The sequence below is a fragment of the Ursus arctos genome, unplaced genomic scaffold, assembly GCF_023065955.2.
Source record: "Ursus arctos isolate Adak ecotype North America unplaced genomic scaffold, UrsArc2.0 scaffold_13, whole genome shotgun sequence".
NCBI classification, from domain to species: domain Eukaryota; kingdom Metazoa; phylum Chordata; class Mammalia; order Carnivora; family Ursidae; genus Ursus; species Ursus arctos.
In genome coordinates this window covers 36,843,257-36,866,331 of record NW_026622797.1, presented here as the reverse complement: position 1 = coordinate 36,866,331, position 23,075 = coordinate 36,843,257, and the positions used below count along the sequence as shown (strand labels likewise).

Sequence of the window (23,075 nt, the reverse complement as noted above, 5' to 3'; positions counted from 1 at the left end):
GTAAGCCCTGGACTGGCTAAGTGGACTCTTACCTGTTGGTAAGCAAGTATTTCAAAGCCCTTTCTTACGTGGCCAAGTCGGGGTCTGAAGACTGCATGCTTAGGACTCTTTCCCAACCATTTTTATTGCTCTCCCCAAATGTAGCATGTGTAAACAAAACAAAAGCCACTTGCTTTACACATTTAGCAATATGCAAAGAACATTCCTTCTGGTCAGTGCATGTCCATTCAGTTCATTATTTTTAATGACTGAGAGACAGTACGCAGTGTGGGTCTTCTGTCCTTGTTTCAGCTCTTCCCCTTCTGATAGGCATCCACATTTTTGTAGTTTGCTACCACTACCAACAAGGCTGCAGTAAGTTTATAAAACCAATCTAATTAGGCTGCTTTTTCTCCCCCCCTGTAAGATTGATTCTCAAGAGTGGAATGGTAGGGTCAAAGGCTCTTCCAATCAGCTGCACATTCCAGAAGCCAGTGATGAATTAGAGGACCTATTTCTCCACAACCTTGCCAACGCAGGCTGTTATCCAACTTTTGCATTTTTGTCAATTTCTCAGATGAAAAATGGCAATCTTTGCAATTTCAATTTGCATTCCTTATTCTCCTCATTACTGATAAGGTTGTCTTTTCATATTTTATTTAGCCATTGTATTTTCTTGTGTGTGACTTGCCTTAAATTTTTCTAATTCTTGCATATTTTATTTTTGCTGAACATTTCGTGATTCAGAAACACATATTTCTATCTCCTTTTAGCATTTATTTTCCTGCCCAGATTTCAGGAGAAAGAGAGATTTTCTCCTGGGCATTGTCAGTAGCAGCTATTTGAAATGTTAAACATTTGATAAGCGAACTTGGAGAAATGTGCATGTTATTGAACTGTTGCTTAAAGTAAAGGGGAGACTGCCCATACCTCTGACCAGTGCTTTTTAAATGACCAGGCTTTTGACAAGAATGCGCAGTGGAAAGAGACAGTCTCTTCAATAAATGCTGGGAAAGCTGGACAGCCACATGCAGAAGAATGAAACTAAACTGCTTTCTTACACGATATACAAAAAAATAAGTTCAAAATGGATTAAAGACCTAAATGTGGGGCGTCTGGGTGGCACAGCGGTTAAGCGTCTGCCTTCGGCTCAGGGCGTGATCCCGGCGTTACGGGATCGAGCCCCACATCAGGCTCCTCCACTATGAGCCTGCTTCTTCCTCTCCCACTCCCCCTGCTGTGTTCCCTCTCTCGCTGGCTGTCTCTATCTCTGTTAAATAAATAAATAAAATCTTTAAAATAAATAAATAAAGACCTAAATGTGAGACCTGAAACCATAAATTTCCCTAAAGAAAACATAGGCAATAATCTCTTGGACATCAGCCTTAGCAACATTTTTCTAGATATGTCTCTTCAGGCAAGGGAAACAAAAGCAAAAATAAACTACTGGGACTACACCAAAATAAAAAACTTTTGCATGGTGAAGGAAACCATGAACAAAACAAAAAGGCAACATACTGAATGGAAGAGGATATTTGCAAATGATATCTCTGATAAGGGATTAATATTCAAATTTATAAAGAACTTACACTACTCAATACCAAAAATAAACCCTCCAAAAATCTGATTAAAAAATGAGCAGAGGACCTGAATAGATATTTTCCCAAAGAAGACAGATAGATCTCAGACACATGAAAAAATGCTCAACATCACTAATCATCAAGAAACTGCAAATCAAGACCACACTGAGGTATGACCTCACACCTGTCCAAAGAGCTAATATCAAAAAGACAAGATGAATATTGGCAAGAATGTGGAGAAAAGGGAGCCCTTGTGCCCTGTTGGTGGGAATGTAAATTGGTGCAGCCATTGTGGAAAACAATATGGAGTTTCCTCAAAAAATTAAAAATAGAGATACCATATGATCCAGTAATTTCACTACTGGGTATTTACCCAAAGAAAACAAAAACACTAATTTGAAAAGATGTGTACACACCTATATTCATTGTAATATTATTTACAGTAGCCAGGATATGGAAACAACTCAAGTATCTACCGATGGTTGAATAGGTAAAGAGGATGTGGTGTGTGTGTGTATATATAAGTGTATATATATATATTCATTCGTATATATATATACGAATGTATATATAATGTGTGTATATATATATATGTATATATTCATTCGTAAAAAAGAATGAGATCTTGCCATTTGTGACAACATGGATGGACCTAGAGAGTATTTTGCCAAGTGAAATAAGTCAGACAGAGAAAGACAAATACCATATGACTTACATGTGAATCTAAAAAACAAATGAACAAACAGAAACAGAATCATAGGGGCGCCTGGGTGGCACAGCGGTTGGGCGTCTGCCTTCGGCTCGGGGCGTGATCCCGACGTTATGGGATCGAGCCCCATATCAGGCTCCTCTGCTGTGAGCCTGCTTCTTCCTCTCCCACACCCCCTGCTGTGTTCCCTCTCTCGCTGGCTGTCTCTATCGCTCTGTCAGATAAATAAATAAAATCTTTAAAAAAAAAAAAAAAGAAACAGAATCATAAATACAGAGAACAAACTGGTGGTTGCCAGAAGGGAAGGGGATAGGTGAAATAGGTGAAAGGGATTAAGAGGTACAGATTCCAGTGACCTGTCTAGCAAGAAGTGCTGTGGCAAAGAGGTTGTTGCCTGTGTTCTCCTTTAGGATTTTGATGGTTTCCTGTCCCACGTTTAGCTCTTTCATTCGTTTTGAATTTGTTTTTGTGTATGGTATAAGAGAATGGTCCAGTTTCATTCTTCTGCATGTTGCTGTCCAGTTTTCCCAACACCATTTGTTGAAGACACTGTCTTTTTCTCCATTGGATATTCTTTCCTGCTTTGTTGAAGATCAGTAGACCATAGAGTTGTGGGTCCATTTCTGGGTTTTCTATTCTGCATTTAGAGTGGTGAGCATAGCTTAATGTATACAATTGTTGAGTTACTACATTGTACACCTAAAACTAATATAACACTGAATGTCAGCTATACTTCATTAAAAAATAATAAATAAAAAACAGATGAGTAAAAATAATGAACAGTGCTCTGAGAATGGCTGAGGTACCAACAGGCAGGGGGGTCCAAGCCACACCCCGGCCTCAGCCTCTTAACCCTCACAGTAGCCTTGATGTTGTGTAAGGACTAGAGAACTCTAAAAAGCTAACATCTGTCTGAGGATGACTTTCTTACTCTCCTTTTCTTTAAATATGCCTTGGGAATAAAAGTTATATTTTGCTCTGCTTCATGTTCATAGCAGATGTCTTCCATTGCAAAGATATGTCTCTTTTACTATTTTTCCTGAACTCATCCTAAAAGATAACCCAGCACTTTACAAAGACTAGTGGGCAATCAAGGCATGGCTGAGGATGGGACTGCAGTTTGTCTAGCAAAGCTGTCTGCATGTACAGCTTGTGTCTGTCTCACTCCCTCAGGGATTGGAGGAGATGAGAAGCTGGTCCCAGAGTGCTCACTGTATCCTGAGTATCTCAGAACAACTTGCCAAGCAAATGAGTATTTCTGATGGTGTAAGAAGAAGAGCAGGGAGGGAAGGGAGAAAAAATTTCTTCCTACTTTATTTTTTTTTTAACATGAGTGTTACTTTCTGTTAATGAGTTTGAATTCAGAATAATTTATTACCCTGGAGTTTTCTCATAATAATAGGAGACTGTCTCCCTTGCTCAAGGCAAAAATCTCAGGCTGGGTATAAAATTTGGAGGTTTATCTTCTGTCCAGCTTGGCCTCCCTTTTCCACGTCCCCTGAGGGATAGATTTGAATATATGTATATGGGGTGACAGAGGGTGAAATGAGTGTGGGGATACAGAGAAAAGGATGATTTAAAGGTTAAGATGGTCTAACAATTTTTGGTTTGTCTATACACCTTTCTGCAATAGTTTTATTTTTCCTCATGTAACATAGGAGTTTATTCAAAGAAGGAAGTTCCTAGAGTCTATCCATCGTAAATGCAGCTGTGTTTTGTTTTTTCATAACTATTTGTTTAGTTTTTTATTCACAAGTTTGTGGCTGCTGTGACTTTATTTTTGGGTTGTTTTGGTCTGAGTTCCGGATTTATCCAGTGTGCACCTATTTTGTGTGGGTCAAGCTGTGCCTTCAAAGAGTAGCAAATAAAGGTTTGAAATGGGCAGAATATCTCAGGTGCCTTAATCTTATACTTGAAATGTAGGTGATTGGAGAAGCTGAGATTTGTGATAAATGGTTTACATCTTTTAATTGAAAATTGGCTTAGTGCTTTTTCTCCGTGGTTTTGAGTGTGGTCACTGAGATGCTCGTAACTAGGAGAAGCCATAGGCGTGGATAAGGCCATGTGACCCCATGTGAGGAATAAAAGCTCAGGTCTGAGCAGCCTGCCGTTTGATTGTGCTTCAAGTTGGCTCCACTTGGAGTGAAGTTCAGAAGCAGCCCCTGGAGGAATACATCTACCCCGTCTTCTGTAAGGAATTTATGCTTCTTTATTTCTGGCTTTCATTTCAGAAAATCTGATGTCTTCTATACTTGTGTACTTGATCTACTTATAAAACAATTTCTTAAATTTTTTCTACAGTATCCACAGTTGTTAAAAGTTTTATTGATCTATTCTAAACAATGTAAGTTAACATGGAGATTGGAAAGTATAACACAGCTATATGTCCTGGTGACATGAAAAGACACCTTTCTACCACAAGCAGGCCCAGGTATATATCAGTTGTCAACTTGTCAGGATGTTGGATAAGATTCTGCTCTTAGTGTCTGTTACCAAATGCAAACAACATTTGGGCATCACCCATCGTGTATTGAAGATCCTAATTCATCTTAATCTCTCTCACTTAACTTACGGTAGCTTTTACAAGAAAGTAGACTTAGAAGTAGACTTTCCAAAGCCTTGGAATTTGTTTCATCTGGGAGTATAAAGGTTTAAACTCAGGCAGGACATTGATACAGTGAAGGCTAGCTTTTGGCTTAATGTATTCATCGAAGTGACTAGATGCAGTAACAGAATGGAATGAGAGGCCAGTATGGATGTGTGCTGATTGTTACTTCTCTGTCACTGTTACTTGCTACTCCTATCAGTGGCCATTGCATTGGTTGTAAGTCTTGGTCATTTTATCTTCAAACTACGAAAAGAGAGATGCTCCCCTGGCTGAGTATTAGATTTAATTTGTAGGCATTTGAATAGTACATCTGTAAGGTCGTGATGGCTAGTTAAATTATCCACAAGTATTATTGAGCATCTAGTATTAACAGTGCATAAGGTACCTCATCATCTAGAGGAGGAGAAAGACAGTGAATCATATAATTAACATACAGCATAAGTGCTACAGTATCTTGAAGTCATCTAACTCTTTATTCTTCCCAATGCCCACCAAATAATCTTTCACTGTTCATTTGGTTTCTCGAGTAGATTTTGTTCTGAGTGAGTTACGAGTACTGAATTTGCCATAAGACATTTGGTCTACTTGGCAAATCAGTCTCCCAGGAGATTTGTTAGTAGAAACTCATCTAAGAAGCTTATCACCACTATGTGAACTGGTGAAATAAAATTTCTGGACCTAACAAACCGCAGATGACAGTTTAGAATATGACCTCTCTCGACTGTGCAACCAACCTAAGAATCCCAGCCTGAATGGCCAGCTGATTTTACACAATAATTGAAGCTGTGTGTGTCCTAATGCAATGACATTTTCTGTAGTTAGCCCAGTAAAATGATGCCATGAAGCAGGCTACTCCCAGGGCCCTGGACAGTGCCACCATAGCCATAGGACAAGCAGATTCTGTCCCTTGCCCCAAATTCCCACAGAGCTCGGCGCCTTCAGGAACAGCTTAAAGGCCTGGGTTGGGCATGAGACCTGGAAAGTCTTAGGTAAATGGGTCCAGTTCAGGCTCTCTGACATGAGTAGGAGTCCTTGTCAGACCTTAGCCAATAATTCAGGTTTATGTCCCTCATTGGTTTGATTTTCTTGAAGATAGCCTGCCCTTCGGGGTCACGTACTTATACTTCATGCCATCTTCAGTGGTCTGTTGAATTTTGGTGACCTCATCAATACACAGTGAACCCGAAAATTCTTACGTCAGTGGTGTATTTCCTCTTGCGGTCAGAAGACATTGACCTTGCATATATAGATGTATGAGAAATGGAAGGAAACATTCCGTATGTTTGTAGATCTCTACCTGCGATGGCACATCACTTCCATCTTGAGCCCAAGTCAGGTTCTGGGTAGTCACAAGTTTTTCTTTAGGGATTAGAGTCAATTTTAATCAGTATCTAACTATGTGCATTGTTAACTAAGTAACATATTAAAAGAAACGTGGAAGGATGAAGTATAAGAATTTAATTTAAGCTACTACAACCTCAGAAGCATCTTCAGATAAAATACTTGGTAAAAAGCATAAAATCTTTCTTTATGATTAGTATGCTCTCAGGCTGAGCATTACAGATATGACTTCTTTTTTTAGCTACATTATTAAATGAAACTAAAGCTTTAGAAAACAATGCTATTAATAGTGGTGACTCATATGTTTTTCATATTTTAAGAAGGACAGAGTCTGAAAGATTTTCTTTACCAAATTGTTTAACTGTAATTATGATAGTATATAGTATTATGTGTCTTAAAGCAATTTACAGTGCAAGTTGTAATGATGTCGCTTATACTCTATACAATATTTAGTAGTGATTTATATATAGTAATGAATATAGTGATATATATAGAATGCAAAAAAGTCAACATTTTAGATCAGTTTAAGGCACACACATGTTACTTGTTCTCCTAGTGTTGTTGGCAACTCGATAGGATTCTTGGAAGGGAAACTGAGGACGAAGGGGAGAGAGGCTTTTGAAGGTGAAAGAATAGCACAAAAGCATAGGACTGAAGAGAGTGTGACTGGGGGACACTGCACATGACAGCCCAGCTGGTTTCAAGACCTTAGTGGGAAATCATAGCCAGGCTAGTTGGAACCAGCCGTGGGAGGTTTTGCATGCTCGCGTAAGAATTTTCAAATTTAGGCTGGAAGCAGTTCCATCCACTGAATATTTTTTGAACTGAGTTTTGACAAGATGAAAGTAATGTGTTCAAAATATTAATTTGAGTGTTGTGTAGATTGGGTTGTGTTTAAAGAGTGCAAGCAAGGTGATAAAATGGGGCTAAGATTGCCGTAGTCTAAGTGTATAGTGACAAAAACCTAAATCACTGTCACAGCAATGAAAGTTTAAAAGGATAGACAAATATGACAGATAATGAAAAGATATGGAAGGAGCATCAAGAAGACTTGAGAGTTGACTTTCTGTCCCACGGGATTGATTCAACAACCATTAGTTGAACAACTCCTGTGTGAGAGAGTTTGGGAGATGACACCCCACCCTGGACTCTTCCCAGTGCTCACTAGTGGGAAGCCTGCATATTTTAAAACTCCAGACCTTGGCCTTCGGTAAACCTCAGTCTTGCTGAGCAGCTTTTAGGGAGGTTTTTCTGGGATGGGATTAGAGAGACATTTTAGTTCCTTTCTCACTAGTGCATGAGGTGTTGTGGTCAAGTTGAAAAAGCAGGAACTCTGTAACCTGATAGGCTCACATTCAGATCTTAAGTCCCTCATTCATCAACCATGTGAGATTGGGTTAATTATTTAACTTTCTGAACAATATTTCTTAATTTGAAAAAATGATAAAATACCACCTGTAGAAGACGATTCTCCATATATCTTGCATTTCTGCCTGTCTGGCAAGCAGAGATGCTGATGGCCTTTTTTCTGGACAATCTCTTCAAGGATATTTATAGTGAACAGCCTTGGAAGATAGAGATAGTGTCTCTCTCCAGAGCAGAAGTCAGGTTTGCGTACTGTCCAGTAGGATAAAGATAATGTCTCCCTCCACGGCAAAGGTCGGGCACGTTTGCTAACTGCCTTATTATAAGAGATTTGGATTCCCTGAGGAATTCCCAAGGTTCTTTAGCTGGGATGCAAACCCACTGTGCGAGCATTTTCCATTCAAGCCCTTCCATGTCACCCCCATGGGACTTAGTGGCAAGTGCACAAACCCGAGGGTGCTGTTCGTGCTGCTTGTTGTGCTAGAAGCTTCTGATTGGGAGCCTCGGGTCTTCTGCCACCATCTGGGACACTAGCAGACACTGGTTAGATTATGAGTTGGATAAAATCTGAGACCTTTTATCTCGATGCCACCTGCCTCGTGTGTTTCTGGGGAGGATGAGACAAGATACACTATGTAGCACACCTGCCATATACCATGGGGGTAAAAAGAAAGCATTTACTCTACTTCTTCCCTTGAGAGAGTAATTGACCAGCTGCTGAGAGAAGGTTCTCACCATGACAGCAGCATTTAGTCCCTTTTTAATATGGTTTCAGTGTCAGGGCACATCCTCTGTGTAGTCTCAGGATATATTTTGACGTGATTCTGTGAGAGGGACCCAAAAAAAGTTTGAGAAAAGAAGATGAGTGTGCTGCCTGGTTACAGTCGTGAGTCCAGTGTTCTTCACTACTCTCAAGGCCAAGGTGTCCCAGGAAGCAACAGGAGCAGCTTGATAGCAGTTCTCTATACAGTTTATTAGGATTGAGCTGGGATAAGGAGAGGTAAGTATGGATCATCTAAGATGGTTATCTGTGAGGGAGGAAAAGGGGTTGGGGCATGGGGAAGAGGAGAGAAACTGCTGTCTCTCAGAGAATCCGAAAGAGAAGATGGAAGAAATTGTTCCTGTAAGAATAATTGTTCCCTAGAGGGATTGTCAGAGGAGAGAGTATCACCCTTGCAGTCCTTTGAGCTTCTGTAGTCACTTTTGCACACATGAGTGTGACATTCAGGTGATTGATCCTAAGTCAGTCTTTCGAGAGACATTCTCTCATCCGTGGCTATCATCACAGCTAGTACACTTTGCTCTTAGCTGTGGTCCTCCCTTATGTCATCATGCGAGGAATGCAGGGCTGGCATTAAAACTGGCTTTCTGTCATTCACCAGTTTACGTTCTGGTACAAGAGATAAGATGGAGTGGAATGGACTCTACACAAGGGGGATAGTAGCGAGTGCCTGAGAGTGGCGCAGTGTGATGACGAGACCGGTGCTGACAGCCTTGCCAAGGGAGAGAGTGGGGCCCGAGCCCTCGTGGTCTTCGGAGTCCACTCTGACCCCGCTCTCTACGCCCTTCAGTCTGACCAAAGATGGCCGTGTGCAGTGCAGACAGCCTTTACGTCCAGAGGACAGGAAGGAGCAGGCAGGCCCTTGGCTGTAGCTCAAAGCCAGTAGGAGCCTGCACTGAGCTGCTGCGGGACACGGCTGAGAACTTCCTCCAGGCTTTCAGAATCTCCTCTCTACCCTGTGCCTCGTCTCTGACCCAGCTTTTCTTATTTCCCAGACACAACCTTGAACTTTGAGATTGGACTTTACCTGTGTCAGACTTCTTAGAAAACAGCCCAACTTCTTTTAGATACTTTCCTTTAGGCTTATCCTCTGGTAAGCCCACCACCACCCATGGCCACATAACACCACGGAACCATGGTTCTGACTTGGCCAGTGCTGTGAGGAGGCACTAGCTGTGAAGAGCCAGGCGTGGTGAGCCTGGCCCCAGACACTGGAGTAGAGAACACTCACCTGTCATTTCTCAGGGCAGGTAAAGAGAACACGCTCCTGAAGACAAGCCCACAGTTGGGGGGTAGACTACTCAGGAAACTCTAGGAATCTAGTGATGGACCCTCAGCTCTAGGAAATTCCTGGTTGGCCTCTCCAGTATATTCACTATATTCCTGCAAGTGTCTCCAACTCTTCTAGTTTGGCCCTGATTTCTGTGCTTTTCTCTGGGCCTGTATGAGGATGTATTTAGATAAACTGTGGAAAAGCCAAACCTTATGGACCAGATCTGCTTTCAGAATCCAAATAGAGACCCTAGTCCAACAATTGCCAGTTACAGTTGCATCGGTCTCAGAGAATCCTACTGTCTGGAACAATGCTGCTCGGTCCGTAAGTGCTGGGTTGGGTGTAGCTGAGTGACTGCAGCACTCCCCCCCCCCCCCCCCCCCCCCGCCCTCTGAGAGTGAAGGGGGCTGGGCTCTGGGTTAGCAGAATTTAGCCTCCTCGACCATTTATATAGAGAAGATCTTAGAGACTGTACAAATGACAGAGTGACTTCAGATTTAGAGGAAGTTGGGGGCAAAAATGATTTATCAAACTTTTAATTAAATTTTTTTGAGGTCATTGATCACAAATCATTGACGTCATGGAGCTAAAACTTGATAGAGTTCATAATGATCTCTTTTCCCTGAATTTGATATTAGTCTCTGTTTAATTCAAGAGTTTATGTGTATGGAAAAGAGAAGGAGACATTCAGCCTAGCTCAAATGAAAATGAGGTTTATTTTAATGATGAGGAGGAAGCTCATGGAAATTCAGAAGTCAAACAACAGGCCTCAGGACAGGCAGGTTTGTAAGTTCCGTGAAAGCAGAGACGGGCACAGCACTCGGTAGGAGTTCAATAAATACTTGTTGAATGGAGGATGAATAAAACACAGGACCGAAGGCAGCTGTAAGGAAGATTTAGGCCCACACTCTACTACTTCTGCTAGTACCTGGTTTAACCTTGTTCCACCAACCCATCCATTAATCTAATTTTTTAAAAAAATATTTAAGTAATCTCTACACCCAACATGGGGCTTGAACTCATGACCCCAAGATCAAGAGCTGCATGCTCTTCCAACTGAGCCAGCCAGGCGCCCCGATCTCATTTTTAATTATATGGATATATCTAAAAATACATATATAATATATATTTGATTTTATGTGTATATATCTATATATCAGATTATGAAAATCTAAGATGTCAAAGATTTTAAGATACCTATTGTTTTATATCACTATGGGAAAAATGCTGCTAATTAATGGCAAGACACCACTGATTGTAAGAGGCATCCCACTTTCAGAGATGTTAACATGTGGAGGAAAATGTGCTGCAGATATAGAAAGAGATCTGGAAAGATGTACATGAAGATTTTATAGTGGTGATCTCTGGGGAGAGGAGAGTATTGTCTTTCAGGGCCAAACTAGAAGCACAGAAATCAGGGCCAAACTAGAGAGCAATTGTCATTGCTTGTCTGTGTATGCAAATCTCCTACATGCCACGCCCTCCCTGCTCCATTCTTCACCGGACTCAGGGGCTAGAGGAAGGTGACCTCACTCCTGGCAGAATCAATTATAAAATCTATTGGCATGTCATGCACTAGGGTTCAAGCATTGGTTTTATGATGTGGGGGTATAAAGCTCGCATTATTCTTCTTAGTATTTGAAGCCACTGCCGAAACTCCAGGGCAACAGGAAAAAAACACATTTAAAGCCGTATATACTAGATATGTGATTCAATAATAGGCTAGATACAAGTTGCTAGCAAATGAATGGAAAACAGTTCAAAGATGGAGGTGCATAAGAAATCATATTTAGGTTTTGGTGGTAGGTTTAGTAAATGTGCAGAAAGGATTCTAATAAATAAACTTGTCTTATTTATATCTTTAATTTCCACCCTCCTTGAATTAACGTGTTAGTTTTTTGTGCACTTTAAGGTAACCATAAATCCAACAGTGAGAGTAGCTCAATAGTTTTTCCCAGAGAGAATAAATGGAAATATTTTGAAGTTTTATGTGAAAAGAATGCCTGGAGTTACTTTCACCAAACATCATGATGAAAATATAAGTAAGTAATAAACACTACAGTCTTAGATTTATTATTTAAGCTAGGGTGGTTTTTCATTTATTTTATTGCATTCTTTCTTTTTATTAAGTCCTGAAATAATTTTTATATCCTTTTTGAAAATACAAACTTTTCTTTCTAGGCTTGGTTCCACAGCCATATTTATTCGTTAATTCCTAAGTATGGGTGCACACACACATAAAGCAAGGTTCTTTTACCATTTAAAAGAAATTCTGCAACTTTTATATATTTGCCAACAACACAGGATACGGTCGTTCATCTGAAGTCATGGTTTGTAATTATTTTAACTCCTAGCTGTCTGTACTGTTTTAATCACGGGCATGAAGCCATGACCTAATCCATTGGACAACTCAACAAGACGCTTCGTAGATATATTGATCCTGGGACACCTGGGTGGCACCGGCGACTAAATGTCTGACTCTTGGTCATCATGATCTCAGAATCCTCAGGGTCTTGAGATCGAACCCCATGTTAGGCTCCATTCTCCTTGTGGAGTCTTCTTGGGACTGTTTGTCCTCTCCCTCTGCCCCTCCCCTGCGTACTCTCTCTCTCTTTCTCTTCAAATGAATAAATCTTTAAAAAAAAAAAGAAAGAAAGAAAACATATTGATGCCCATGGGCGATTTCATTTCAAGGCTGAAGGAGGCATTTTAATCCCAAGCTCATTTCTTGATTTGTACTTGCCAACATTTGTTTACCTTTCTTCACATGGTTGTAGGACAGGGAAGGCCATAGGCCCTGGAGTCAGACTAGCCCACCTTAGAAGCCAACAGTTTGCAAATGAGCCAAACCCTGAACCCAGGTTCATAAGTGAGGATCCCCCTCAACAAGGCTGGGACCACAGTCACTTCTCTGCTGAGTCTGCTTCGGTATGTTGTGTCGTTCAGCCCTACAAGTGGGACTTGAATGAGTCCTCATGGCGAATTATAGATGTGGTGAAACCAGGCATATGGTAGCATTTGACAATGGGACCTGCCTGCTTCCCAAAGATGTGCCTGGCCAATGGAGAAGCATAATTCCTGCCTTACAGTCAGACCTATGGATATTTGTTTACCCTTATTAAAATGTCTATTTTTTTATATAAATGAAAGTGAAATGGCTGTCTTTTAGGTGCAAAATACTCCTATGGTAGGATCACAGAATGTAGTCACACGATGTTTGGTTTTTTGTTGTTTTGTTTTGTTTTTGTTTTTGTTTTTGTTTTTTGAGCAAGCATGAGGGAGCAGGGGGCGGACAGAGAGAGAGACAGAATCCCAAGCAGGCTCCATGCTCAGCGCAGAGCCAGACATGGGGTTCAATCTCACGACTCTGAGATCATGACCTGAGCCACAATCAAGAGTTGGACGCTTAACTGACTGAGCCACCCAGGCATCCCGCACACTATGTCTTGGTGTACATATGTGTGCTCTTTTTTTTTTTTTTAACCTGATCTGGGTAGGAGCCCTTGGGCTTTGGGTAGTGGAGAAAAAAATAGATTTAGTCCATTCCGATGGAATAATTTTTAAAACCCCTTTAAATAATATTCATTTCCTCAGTTAAATCGCCGTCTGGCTCTAGCTCACATTTCTCCTTTCTCAGCTCTGCCTTTCCCTAGTTCTGACTAAGGAGGTATCTGGTATGTGGAAACAGGAAGGGTCCGTGTAGTGTCTTGTATTCTCTGCTGGCCCTTCATCTGGGACCATGATGTCCTCTGATGCTGGCATTTTTCTGTGGTTATTAGTCATGAGCTTGTCTTCCTCGGTTAGGTTTGGGCCCAGTAGCCCTTCCAAGCTGATTCAGTCTCAGTTCAGTTCTCATTGGTGGAGATTCTCCCCCCTCCTCCACCCAGACCTCTAGTCAAGGCCAGCAGCTCCAGCCCCAGCTGTAGGGGAGCCAACGCCTTACCAAGGTGGAAAGTTTCTCCCTAAGTGTGAGAAGTTCTGGACCTCATGCATGGGTAACTGACTGCAGAAGTGTGGATTGGGAAACTAAACCCCAAGGGCTGGTGGCCAACATCCCAGCCTCTGTCCCTTCACAGGGATGTGGCTGTGCTCCAGGTTGGTGTGCGATAGCCTGGAAGGTAATTTTTTCTAGAGCCCAAGAAGGAAACTGTGACGGGCTTCCTGTATCAGTCAGGGACAGGAAAGAAGCAGATGAATGGCACGCTCAAAAGGGGTGCCTCATTCAAGGGAGTTTGGTGAAGGGACAATTGGAAAGAAAGGAAGAGTTAAGGGAAGCCAGGAGGGGGTGTTGAAGCACCTCAGAGTGACAGCCCCAGGAAGTCCCTACAATCCGTAGGCTGGAGGAGAGGCTCAGGTTCTAGAAACTTGACAAGAGCTGAGCTGTGGAAGAGGACTACCTAATGGGAGTTGAGGGCTTTGGTAGTGAAAAAGCTGAAACGGACAGTGCAGCCTGGCAGGAGGGAAGCAGTCCCTGCCCCTGTCTTCTGCTCTCAGTGTCCCTCTGGGGCTCCCCTCTGGCCAGTGCAGGGCAAGGGAATCCTACTGATGTCAACCTTAGGTTAGTCTCGCAGGGTGCAGAGCAGAGTGGAGAAGAGGAAAGTGTGGGTCTGCAGGGGGCAAACAGAATCTCCATCTTTCTGGGCCAAAGCCCAACAAGGAAGATTGAACATACGCATCTGATAGCATCTCTCTCCTCCCTTCCCTCTTGCCACCATCCCACAGGGAAGGAAGAGGAGGCACATTCGTCCTTGGTAAATCCTAATACACTGGTGTTAGGGGAACTCCCTGGCCTGGGTGTCCTGGGCTTGGCTCCTGATAATATGAAGAGGGAAATAAAAATACGAAGAACATCTCCTCCTTAGAAAATTGCCTATTTTGCAAAGCTTTTGTCTCTGGCAAATCCAATTTCAAATGCCAACAATTTAAATATGAATCTTTTCTTGTGTGTTTCTTTTGCTTCTCTGCCTCACTTCAGACAGGTGGATGCCTTCAACCAGCTAGGAAATACCATATTCTTGAAGAGGCAAAGAGAATATAGCACATTAATATTTTTTTATAAAGATTTATTTATTTATTTCAGAGAGAGCATGGTGGTGGGGGTGCACAGGGAGGGGAGAGAGAGTCCCAGGCAGACTCTGCGCTGAACACAGAGCTCGACGCAGGGCTTGATCTCAGAACCCAAGATCCCGACCTGAGTGGAAACCAAGAGTTGGCCGCTTAACCGACTGCGCCACCCATGGGCCCCAACACGTTAATATTTTTTAAAACGATTACTCCCAATTTCACCAATTGCTGCCTTGGTTTGTATGGGAATTGAAATTTTTTGTAACATTTTCACATGTCTTATCTGATTTAACATCATTTCATTTTAATGATGACTTCATAAGGTATCGTTCTTGCAGATGAGATCCCTGAGATCAAGTGCACTCTGTCGTCAGTGGCAAAACCACGGATAGGTAGGATCCCAGATTTCCTTGCCTCCCGGACAATGGGGACGTAGCTTGCACATCTGGAAAGAGAGTCAAATTCATGAAGTTGCATACATTCATAATATACTGGTGTCTATAAAAACTATGTTTCTTGAGTGATTTTGCTCACTAATTGCTTTTATGAAAACTATGTACTTAATCTTCTCTAATAGCTGCTTCCATAGTAACTAGGTCATTTTATACTCATTGTGCTCTCCTCTCACACTCTCGTCTGTCACCTGGCATCTCTTACCACTTGCTTTTATTTTTCCTCCCCATTTTGACTCACTTTCACTGGTGAATCCCATCTTTATTCAACTCCTCTTTCATCTACTCCTTAATTCCAGAATTACCCTCTGACCTCATGATTTGATGACTGCTTCTCTAATCTAGTAAACGGAGCATATTACGCTGAAAACAGCAGGCCTTGTTTTCATTTTGTTTGCGTCTACATGGCACCTTGTGCTGAACCGTGTGACTCTGAGAACACCCATCGGAAGAGGCTTCAGTGGGAAACAGAAGCATAAGTAGGAAAAGAAGATGGGGAAGTGGCATTTCATTTCAAAAATAAGAATGACGAAGGAAGCTGGTTTAATTAGACCTGAACTAACTAGCAACCCAGCCTCCAGGCAGATTTCCTGAATGGTTGCTTTCTGGGAGTGAGACTTTGAAAGATCAGGAACGTGGTCTTGGAGGGACACAGTGGCAGATTGAGCCCAAGGTCAGTGCTGCATGTCTCACTTCATGAGGTCTATGTTCTTTCCCCTGAAAAGAAGTTACCTCCCGGATACGGGGCTCTGCCTTTCCCTAAATTCGCTAGATGTTTTCCAGCTCAACCTTTTATCAACTAAAATGGATTTCAAATTATTGTTTTCTCCTAGAATATAAGAAGACACTAAAGATGTCTGATGTCTTGAAAAGTCTAGGTAGCCGGAACTACCATCTGTTCCCTGGTACATGTCCTCTCACACTGCCAAGAGAGGGTAAGATTGGGAATTTGTGTACTGGCTAAGTTTAAGCAGTACTTGTTCAATTCCTGGGCCCAGCTGAGTTAGGGAGCCAGAGTATCAGAGGTTCCTACCATGGCTCTTCTTGAACCCTAACCCCCAGGGCAGGGGTCAGTTTACCTTCTGTGCCCATCTCTTAAATCTGTGCTTAGAATTGATGCTAGTTCCTCCCCGCCTTAAGATTTATTTATTTATTTATTTGAGAGAGAGTGCATGCTAGTGGGGCGAGGGGCAGCAGGAGAGAACCTCCAGCAGACTCCCCCACTGACTGTGGAGCCCGACACAGGGCTCAGTCTCACCACCTCCGAGATCACGACCTGAACTGAAACCAAGAGTCAGTCACTTAACCAACGGTACCACCCAGGCACTCCCCTGCTTCTGTTTCTTGATGTAGATGGTTGTTCTAGGACTTCGACTGAAAATACATCGGCCACACATAAGCATACATATTTACCAGCAGAAATAAATGACAGTGTTTTTCCCCCTTTCAGTGACCTACTTAACATGATTTTACTGAGTCTGTAGATAGTCTCATAGGTTTCTGATGTCTGCAGAAAACTGACACAATCTTCCTGAGGGATAATTAGTAGTTTTCAAAATGTTCATGCCCTTTGACTCTAGTATCGAGTGTATAGGAAATCATCAAGATTTTGCCTAATGATTTGACTAGAAGATGTTCACTGTGGCTTTCCAGTAAACAGGGTAAGTTATCAATCATACATGAGACAAAATACTGTATAACCATCAAAAATATGTAAATGTGGCTGTGTTTTTAGACATAAAGGGTATTCATGATATCCTGTTGAATAAATCAGGTTCACAACAGTAAGTGCATATAAATATATACAAGAAAATGTATATATATGCATAAAAGAAATAGAAAGGATGGACCAAAATGATAATTATTTCTGGGTAGTGTGATTAACAGTAATTTTAATAAATAGGGGATAATTTTATTTTTCTATCTTCTGCAATGAACAAATATTACTCATGAAAAAGAAAATTACTTAGCATTGAAATGGCCTCTGGAGTAGATAGATGGGACAAGAATCCGATGAACATGGATCAACGAGGTGCCACTTTCACTGATGTGTGTTGGTGTATCAGCAGTGACCCAAGGGGCTGACGGCACACTGTTGATTCAGACAAAAGGATGTGGGTACAAGGGACTCAAGAGTGGGGCCAGCTTGAGAAAAACTTTGCAGATTGGTTCATATTTTTATTCTCTTTACCTAAAATGTCCTGATATTGTAGGATAATTATTTACTTTTCATTTTGACTTTAAATAATCTCTACTTTTAATCGTTTTCTCAAATAATAATATACATACAAAAGAATATTTGCAAAATAAGTTAAAAGTGTAGAAAATGCTCACACACAGAAATCCAGTGTCCTAGAAATGGAGCATTACCATCAGCCCTATAGAGATCCTTTATAAGTTCCCGTTCCTATCTATACCCACCCCATCTCTGAGAAAACCCGGGTCCTGAATTATTTTTATCATAATCTTGCTTTTCTTTATAATTTTATTCCTACACAATATTTTATCTAGTTTTGCATGTTTTTGGTCTTCATATGGGTGAGATTATACTTTATTATTCTTCTGCAACTTGTGTTTTTCACCAGGTATCTTGTTTCTGAGTTTCACCTGTGCGGCGTATGGCTGTAGCTTGCTCACTGTGCTGCTGTCGGTCGTGCTGGTGTGGGTGCTCCATGGTGTACTTGTGCGTTCTCCTGTTTATGGACTTTGGCAGTATTCTCAGGGTTTGCTTCCAGGAAAGTTCTTAGCGATGACCTCGGGTGCTCGCATAGGAGTGTCTCCGGTATACCCGTAGGTGTAGACTAGCGGGATGGTAGGGTGTCTGGACTTACTAGATCATGTTCAGTTATTTTCCAAGTTATTTGTCTCTCTTTAGATTCTTGGCAGCCGAGTATGAGAGTTTCCAGCCTCCATGTTGTCATCAACATTTGATAATGTCAGACTTTGAACTTTTTACTAATCCATTGGGTGTGAAATGATTTAATTTGTGTTTCCCTGAACATCGGTGAGGTTGAGCATATTTTCTTGGGTAACTGTATGTGATTTCTTCCTATAGCAAGTCTGTTTTGGGTCTTTTGGGCCATGTTTCTGCTGGGTTATTTCCATTTTGTAGCCTGGTTTGTAAGAATTCTGTTTATTCTGGGAATTCATCTTTTGCTCGTTATACATATGGCAGATACCTTCCTCCAATTAGTGGCTTGTCTTTTAATTTTCCATATAGTGTGTGTGATGAAGAGACATTTGTAATTTTATTCACCCTTTTTTCATGATTTGCCTTTTTTTGTCTTAAGAAGTCCCTTTCTACCTAGAGGTTCACAAACCTTATTGTCTTCTAAAATGCCTGTAATTTAATCTTTCTGAATCGTGTGATGATGTCCAATTGTATTTTTTCTACATGGATAACTATTTGTGACAAGACAGTGTACTAAAAGATCTTCCTTTCCCCACAGATGTATGTAAATGCCAGCTCTGTCATAACTCGTGTCCTAAACGAAGCTTCCATATATGGGGGGCCTGTTTGCTGGATCCTTCAGAGAACATATGCGTTTGAGTTATGCAGATGCCAGGGGCCTCTGCTAGGGAACATCTATTTTTTTGGACGAAAAGCCGTATTTCTCACATAACAAGTTAGAAGTGGTACTCTTCGGGGGTGGGGTCACTGTGTGGCACAGTGATGTCCTCCAGAAGCCAGGCGCTTCCCTGCTTCCCTCCGCCAGCGTCAGTTTGTCTGTGATGTTTCCTCACAGCTGCTGCTGCTCCAAGCTTCGTATCCACACGATCTCAGTGACATGCTGTCTTACCTCCAGCTTCTTGTGGACCACCCAAGTAGGGTGCATTCAAGTTGCCAGCTCACACACAGCCCCGCTCAGGGTGAGGGTCTCAGGGAGGCGCGCTCCGCTGTCCATTCACTGCTGTGTCAGGGCCGCTGGCCTCACGGTCCCTGTGGGGAGGGATGGTATTCATTTCCAGTTCACCTTCCTCTCGGGGTGCAGCCCTGTGGGGATGCAGGTCCCCTCTCCTTGGGTGGCCCTGGGCTTTGTCCTCTGCCCCCTGCACCCCAGGGGACAGTGAATACCGAAGCTGGAATTCATCTGGTGGAAAATGTGAAACTAATGAGAACTTCTTTTGTTTACACCTCTGGCTTCCCACTTTCACTTAGCTCTTTGGCTTCTTAGTATTCTTTACTTTCTTGGCAGCTCATTACACATTTAGAAAGATTTCTTTTTTCTGGAATTTTTAGTTGTTTTTTATTTCATGTATTTATTTTCTAAAGATTCCATTCATTTATTTGAGAGAGAAAAAAAAAAAACGCACACACACACACACACACACACACACGGGCTGGGGGTGGGGGGTGGAGGGGCAGAGGGAGAGGGAGAAGCACGCTCCCCACTGAGCAGGGGGCCAGACATGGGGCTCGATCCCAGGACCCCGAGATCATGACCAGAGCCGAAGACAGATGCCCTACTGATGAGCCACCCAGGCGCCCCAGGAATTTTTAATTGTTTTTAGCAGGAGGGTCTGTCAGTGTATCTAGTTCTCCAGAGTGTGGAAAGAGAAGTGGGCTAAATTCATTTTTTAAAAATTGCATTATGTTTTATCAATCTTGCTTGAAGGTTTGTTGGAGACCGAACCATTGCAAGGACGAGATGAAGACACAGTAGCCCGTGCTGACTTGTCTAGCATGCTGTCTGAGGAGGAAAGAGAAGAGTTGAAGGCAGAATTAGTTCAGGTACGTTTAGTCATCTTATTGCCGTTCTGTCTCAGGATCTTAGGAGTTATTGTTAGTTTTGTATAAGTCCCGTGTTATAATTATGTTGTCTTGCATGTATTTATTTATTTATTGAGAGAGCGCCGGGAGGGGTGGGAGGCAGGGCTGAGGGGGAGAGAGAGAATCTTAAGCAGGCTCCACACCCATCGCAGAACTCCATGTGGGGCTCGATCTCATGACCCTGAGATCATGACCTGAGCTGAAATCAGGAGTCAGATGCTTTACCGACTGGGCCACCCACGCGCTCCTATTGTCTTTCATTTAATAAAATTTAATAAATGATATATTGTAAGGTGATTCATTTTTTTTCTAGGGTGTTTTTGTAATGCTAGCTGTCCATTACCCACTGGTTATAGTAGAAAAAGGTATAGTTATGTTTCTTAAGCAACAACGACAAGTAGCTGTAAATAGGCACCTCTTATTCTTTTTTTTTTTTAAGATTTTATTTATTTATTTGACAGAGAGAGAGAGACAGCCAGTGAGAGAGGGAACACAAGCAGGGGGAGTGGGAGAGGAAGAAGCAGGCTCCCAGCAGAGCAGGGAGCCCAATGCGGGGCAGATGCTTAAAGACTGAGCCACCCAGGCGTCCCTGCACCTCTTATTCTTTCTAATCTTACAATATTATGGGAACAGTACTCACTTGCAGACCTGATGAATTCCTCCAAGACCTTGGTATAGGTACAGGTACAAGCTCCTTTTTAATAGCAGGACTTGCTTTAGGTCAGCAACTTAGCTCAGCAAATACTTCGAAGTGGTTTATTTTTGTAATGAAGAAGTCAGTCATAGAAGCAACTGGATTTCTTAAGTTGTGTACTCGTTTGCAGAAGAATAAAGTTCTGGGGGCAGAAAGGAACGCTGTGATGAATTCAGGTTTCCTGAAATCTTGGGTAGTTGCTGCGGGCCTCTGGACTTAGAGGCGGGGAGGATGCCTGGCTCCTCGGGGATACAGCTTTGGTTAAAGCCATTTGTTTGCAGCACCCACCAACCCTCAAACACTTTGCTAACGAGAGGTTACGTTGCAGGAGGAAAGCACTGGAGAAAGGGAGCTTTTCAAGTAGAAGAAGCAGTAGGGCCAGAGGGCTGAGGCCCATGTTCCTGCCCGTTCTGCGTCCCTGGATCCGAGGGCAGAAAGCTCCTGGTCCAGCTGGAAGCAAGGCTCTGGGCTCAGTTGCAGGCTGAGGACAGAGCCTTGAGCCTCCCCTTACCCAATGCTCTGGCGGTGTTTGTGTAAGACAGCTTATAATAATATTAATGACTTTTCAGGGGCTTGCACAAAGCACGCCCAAAAATAACTTCAAATAAAATGAAAGAGTAGCTTGTTCTTCTGGTACAGCAGGCATTATTTCAGTAAGCACAGTGCCTCAAATCAGGTAGCCTGGTTCTTTAGCTGGGTCTGTCTGTGGCCACTGATCTAGAACCATCCAGTTAACTTCTGGTTGGCCGCACATGCCGGCACGCATGGTCCGAAGTCAGCCATGAAGGAGAATGTCCTAGCTCCGTGTTTTCTTAGGGCCCGGAATTCTGGTTCATGACCAGCTTGTTCCTGTCAGTTGTGGTGTCCAAAAGTTCTGTTGTGCAGACCGGTGTAAGCTAAGTGATTCTAAGCTAGAATGTAACTCCTTCACTGTGATAGTGCAAGTTTAGGTTCAGACAAAATCTCTGTAGCCAACCAAACTTGAGAATATGCCTCGAGTTTTCTGGGTTCTGGGACTGCTGGGATATACACGCACACATGTATCAGTGTATTTTTTGTGCGCGTTCTTTATTTTCTAAACGTTCAACAGTGAGCATGCATTACTTTTCTAATCAAGAAAAAGTGAGCCTTGGGTCTAAGTGGGTGTCCCTATAATATAAAAAACCAGTGGTGTTTCTAGGAATTCCTGTCTCATTTGGCCACATTACTAAGCTTCCACCACATCTCGTTACGAAGACTCTAGAGCCTGGTTTCTGAAAATAACGCCAGACCCTCTTACTTTGTTCAAGTTACCAGGATTCATGTTCTCATCCTTTAGAGGGCTTCCTAGCTCTTATTTCTGGATTCTTCAGAAATGAAGAAGTATTGCGTGTTGCCAGAGTGGCATACACGTTACACACACTCGTTCGCACACATGTGCATGCACACTCACACTCACACTCACATACCCACCCCAAACCAGGTGCTTTCGGATCACTATGCATTCGGATTAGCTCAGATGCTAATGTTTCATTACAACAAGGACACACAGTGAGCAATCTCAGCCTTCCCACAAGTGGCCTTCCAAAGACCAGAGACATCTTTTAGAGAGCCCAACTTCCTCAGCTCTCCACAGACGTTCTTCCTGGGCCCCTGGTCGCAAGCAACCCCTCTCTGTGCCTCAGAGAAGATCCTACTGGATCCATTTGCCACTTGAGTCACAAGACACCTCACAGGGCAGCCTAGTAGATGGCCTTTGAGTCAGGCAGTCATTGGTGGCCATGACCCAAAGCAAGAGCTTGGTGTACGAGGACTTCTTATCTCTGACTCCCTTGCTTACAAGGGGTCTTGGAATGTTCCGGGAACCCCACCTCCTCCTCAGTGTGCTCCTCTCCCTCATGTCCTCAGGTTCTCCCACTGTCTCGTGACTCTGCTGGATCCTCCCCATCCGCCGACTGCTTTATCCTGCTCTGTTTTGTTGTTTATACGCCCATGAGGATGCCCTGATACTTCGGGCAAACTCGTAACTATGCTTGTAACATATTGTTGTGTGCTACCCAGTACTGGCCACAGAAGTTCTGTCCTTATGTCAGGAGACCTAAAATAAACCAATATTGTCCAAAAGGCGACATGAAGTTTGCATTTTAAAAGAGCAATCTGTTATTTACACAATTTAGTCTTTAGTTTATTATTGTGATCATGCAGTATTTGTATTTTTAAAAGTTCCTTCATTGTGAGGCCAGTATCGCCTCTGATCTGGTGCAGTGGTCTGGGTATAGAAGGTACGCAATTAGGATTTATAATGAACTTGAATTATTTTATAGCTTAAAGAAATATTTCCTTTTTTTTTTAAGTTTGTTTTTTTTAGTAACCTCTACACCCAACATGGGGCTTGAAACCATGACCCCAAGATCGAGAGTCACATGCTCTCCCGTCTGAGCCAATCAGGTCCCCCAAAATATTTACCTTTTTAAATACC

At 42.4% G+C, this 23,075-nt stretch overlaps 1 protein-coding gene across 6 annotated transcripts in view; it reads left to right on the top strand.

The window, feature by feature from the left end:
- TPD52L1 (TPD52 like 1) overlaps window positions 1–23,075 on the top strand; it is a 93,485-nt gene that overhangs the window by 39,818 nt on the left and 30,592 nt on the right. For all 6 annotated transcript variants that reach the window (XM_026504741.4, XM_026504740.4, XM_044386303.3 and 3 more), the window contains exon 2: window positions 19,769–19,884. In XM_026504741.4, the coding sequence (XP_026360526.1) occupies window positions 19,769–19,884 (116 nt within the window). The remainder of the gene's footprint in view (window positions 1–19,768; window positions 19,885–23,075) is intronic.